General features: G+C 31.7%; 1 protein-coding gene across 1 annotated transcript in view; it reads right to left on the bottom strand.

The window, feature by feature from the left end:
• The window catches only part of LOC107658649 (glypican-5-like), a 276,918-nt gene that overhangs the window by 196,301 nt on the left and 76,074 nt on the right, over nt 1-4,543 (bottom strand). Inside the window, exons 4-5 of the mRNA XM_016447293.1 lie at nt 3,358-3,494; nt 1,333-1,458 (exon numbers count right to left, since the gene is read on the bottom strand). Coding sequence (XP_016302779.1) covers nt 1,333-1,458; nt 3,358-3,494 — 263 coding nt within the window. The remainder of the gene's footprint in view (nt 1-1,332; nt 1,459-3,357; nt 3,495-4,543) is intronic.

Genomic DNA, 4,543 nt, shown 5'->3' with positions numbered 1-4,543 from the left:
AGGAGAGGATGCTGCACATCCAGAAACAGCTGACCTGTCACTTATAAAGCTGTTTATGGTGGTGAGTGGGAAAAACGCAGACAGATATAAACTCCATCGAAACTCCATAGAGTCCATCTCCATACAGGCTCCTGTGCAAAGACGAGTGGCCATACACCATTTTTTATTTAACTTAAAGCTTAAATTTTCTACAAAAGAAAGTGTTTAGTTTATAAAATGCAACTCAATGATTTCCCAAACGTCTCTATAGGGATTTGTTAGATCATAACAGAAATGTAGAACTGGACAGAACTGAACTAAATAAAAAAAGCCTAATAAACAATAGCCTAATAGTTTTTTTTTTTTAATTATATAAAAAAATTATACTTTTATAAATTGTATTAAATTGTTTTATTAAATATTGTTGTATTATAATTGGTTAATTAAAACTCATATTTGTTTCAATTACTGGAAATAATAATAATAATTATTATAATTATTACAATTATTATTTTTGTAATTTATTAATCATTTATAATAATAGTTAAAACAGCTACTAGCCAATTGTTTGCCTCAGAAAATATAAACAAAACATTACTGTATTATTATTGGTAAAATATAGTTATGTATTTCAACTTTTTTCTTGAAATGTGGTGATCACTTAAATTAGTTTTTAATTAATTAATAATTAGTTTTCATTTATAATTATTATTATTATTATTATTATGTTACATTTATTATTTATAATTTCTAATAATTGTATAATTATAAATAGTGTTTACCTTATTTACACAATGTAAAAATATCCCATGAAGTATTATAATTAATCAGAGCATTAAAAATCAATAAATCAACCAATCAATCAATCAATCAATTACTTGATTAGTAGGAGATAGTAATCTTTCAGCAGACACGATTTTACACAACAACTTACATTATACTGTAAGTCGCCCTGGACTAACATGAGCTTAAGTGTCTTAATCAAAGCAACAATGATGGTTCATGGCTCAAATCTTCAGAGATTTAACAAGGAATATATTGATTTCTCATAAAATCAACTAAAGTGCAGAAATCACAAATAAAATATCACTTCCCAACAGACCACCCTCATCAGAAATATAGATAGATGATAGCACATCTGCATTAATATATAGAAAGCTTCAAAAAAATCTTAAACTGCAAGTACGGACTTATAAGTATAAGCAACTCCTTCTGGATCGTGGTCATTATTCATACCTAAAGAAAGCTGACAGAAAGAAAGCTTTATGATTTATGCAACACTTATGGACTCGATGATGAATAATTGCAGCTACAGGCAGAAGAAACAAGCGGCAGAAGATTTCAGACGTCTACCTTTTGCCCACATCAGCCCCGTTCCAGCAGGCCAGTCCGTCTCCAGAGGCCAACTCGCTCACACACAGCTGGTCGGCCAGGCCGCCGTAGAAGGCGCGGTATAGACGCAGACTGCTGATGAACTCTCTGGAGAGACACAGAAGAGTGTTTCATTGTCTGTCCAGTAGATGGTGGACTAACACAGCTGTTCAACACTCATGTCTACAGCTGCATTTGAGCTCTGGAAACACATGCAGCTTCAAGAAATTCTGAGAAGAAAATATTTCAATTACCAAACTAATGTAATGTAAGTAGTTTATATTTTGCATATCTAGTATCCCCTTGTTATATAAAATATTATTGGATACTGGTATCGGTATCTGGCCCGATACTGAGCTCCTGTACTCGTACTTGTACTTGTTAAAATGCTCCGATACCAAACGCCGATACCGCACAGCATGTGATAAGTGCCATATTCAGACAAAGAAATACCAACAACAGACCGTAGATATCTTTAATCTCTAATAACCTCATTCTGCTGAGTATATGTATGCAATGAATATAAAACATTCAGTATTAATGCCTGTATAGCTGATTTGCGCCAGCTGGTAAGCATATCACGCTGAGTGGATTGAGCGCGCGGCGGCTTGTCGAGTGAATATCCCTTTCTCACAGACATCACTGGAAAGTTTGTAGTTCGGTCGGATACGTCAAAAAGAAGTAAGTAAAACAATGCACACGTTACTTAATGGTAGGGAGGTAGGGAGAGAGAGAGAGCGTGCACTTCTGTTGTGTGATCTTTATTGATGTTCACTCACTTAGCATGCATCATTTGGATTAAAACTAAATCGTAAGTATAATTAAAACTAAATCGTAAATATAAGACAATTTATAGGGGCATTCACTATAAACGTCATTTATTTTCACCCTTAAACATACACGACTTTCTGGCTAAAGTGAAACTAACAGCCTGTGTGAAATGCGCAGTACTGTACTTGTCCCTCTCATTCTGCACCAGTAGCCTACGCGGTGCGCATTTTGCTTGTTTCATGAGTGTTTCTACATTATATGAGTGGCTTTGGAAAATAAATCGCTGCACGTTTCAGATGAAAAAACGCGATTTCTATTTCTGAAAATATCACAGTTAGTAGATTTATAGCGAGTGGTTCCCTACATTATTACAGCAAAGTGCGTGATTACAGTATACTAAGCTGCTGCAATGGAGCAGCTCTAATGCTATTCAATTAAAGATGTACCACAGAGCAAAAAAATGAACAGTGAAAGTAACAAAAACTTGTAAAATACATTTTAATGGGCATAATTAAGTGTGAAAATAACAGAAGGATATACAGTCAAACCAAAAATTATTCAGAGTATATATATATATATATATATATATATATATATATATATATATATATATAAAACAATTATGTACAAAGCCTAATTTATACTTAATACACTTATTTTAAACATATTTTCTTTTATATTATTATTATAATTAATTATGTACAAATACAAATTTATACTGTTTATTGTTAAAAATAAAGTATTGTATGTATTTTTTTCTGTATGTGAAACAAATTTTTTTTACATAATATGTATTAATAATATTAATGTTATTAAGACATGTTTTCAACATACTATTATACTTTTTTTAATTATTCATTAAAAATACTACATTAATATATAACATATTAAGAATTACTTATGTACGATTATGCAGTTATGTAGTATTATGTAGTTATGTAAGACCAATTCATAACTATAATAACTATTAATATGTTTATCAGATATATTTTTAAAACACTATTACACAAAATATTGTTTAATTATTATTAATCATTACATATACTACAAAGTCCAGTCTATACAGTTATTTCTATGGAAGAGAGAGAGAAAAAATCAAATATTAAAAATTTTCGATGACTTCATTATTCTAAACTGTGAAAATAGTCATCATAAAACAGAAGATGAGTAGATGTGTCCAGAGCTTTCACTGCAGTATACAGTGTGTTGGTGACTGCAGATGTTTTCCAGACTTACTTCCTCCTGTTGCTGAGCATGTCCTCTGTGTTTCTGATCACTCCTTTCAAAGGAATAGAGTCTTGGCCGGCGCTGTCGTGCTGAACGCTGCTCACCTGCTCCGGCCGTCTGCTGGGGTAACCACACACCCTGTGCACCTGCACAAATTACACATGCACCAGCACCATTACCAACATATCCACACGCATATCCATTATTACAAGTATTACGAGATTTAATAGTGGCTAAAATTTAGGGCTGGTAAAACTGGCACTTTTTGCAGGTCAAAAGGGGTCAATGTGCCTGTAGTAGCACGATCAGCCACAAGATGATGCTGTTTTTTTAAGTCATGCGATACCAGCATTTGCAAGACTGTAAAGGTAAGAGGAAGAGAGAGCAAATCTTTCTTCACAAAGAAAGGAAAAGAGGTGGTGAAAAAGAAGAACTGTAACTGAGTAAATGGGTCAATAATATCCAGTAAACAGTCCATGAGTCAGTCAGTAGTCTCAGCATCAGAAGGCTCATCCATGGGATTGTTTGGAGACAAAAATGGCAGATCTGCACCATCTGAAGCCAAGTTGTTTGAAACTACGAAGTCCAATCTGAATTGTCTTCTATTTTCTTTCTTATACATCATATATACTTCATGTGATTAATGATAATTTGTAAAATAGTATTTTGAAAAAATATATCTTAAGATGAATAAATTCATGTTATTTTACTCTGTGTATGTGTGTGTGTGTGTGTGTGTGTGTGTGTGTGTGTGTGTGTGTGCGTATATTAGGTTATAATTAAAATGAGTATGTAATTGATATTAAGTTGTTTTTAAATCATACAAATTACTATTATACTATAAAAATATTATTAACAGATGTTTTTAAAATATGATATAAACTATTGTTAATTTAGTAAAAAAAAAATTATATATATATATATATTATATATAAAATTCTACTAATTATATATGTAAAACCAATTTACAATGCATCTGATTAAAAAATTAATAAATTGTCTTTCAATTCTAAAGTACTTTAGTTATAAAAATAGGTGTTACCACATGGTTGTGTAATTCAAGTAATTTTTTTTTGTTTAATTTCCAACTAAAATAAGCACATCATGATACACACACTGATATTTTGGTCATACCATCCAACACAATGTGAGACTTCTCAGACACTAATAATAATGTGCACACTCGTTTCATTTT

This window comes from Sinocyclocheilus anshuiensis, unplaced genomic scaffold, assembly GCF_001515605.1.
Source record: "Sinocyclocheilus anshuiensis isolate Anshui unplaced genomic scaffold, SAMN03320099.WGS_v1.1 scaffold467, whole genome shotgun sequence".
In the NCBI taxonomy this organism is placed as follows: Eukaryota; Metazoa; Chordata; class Actinopteri; order Cypriniformes; family Cyprinidae; genus Sinocyclocheilus; species Sinocyclocheilus anshuiensis.
Note: the sequence above shows the minus strand (reverse complement) of the source record. Positions and strands in the feature narration are given on the sequence as shown.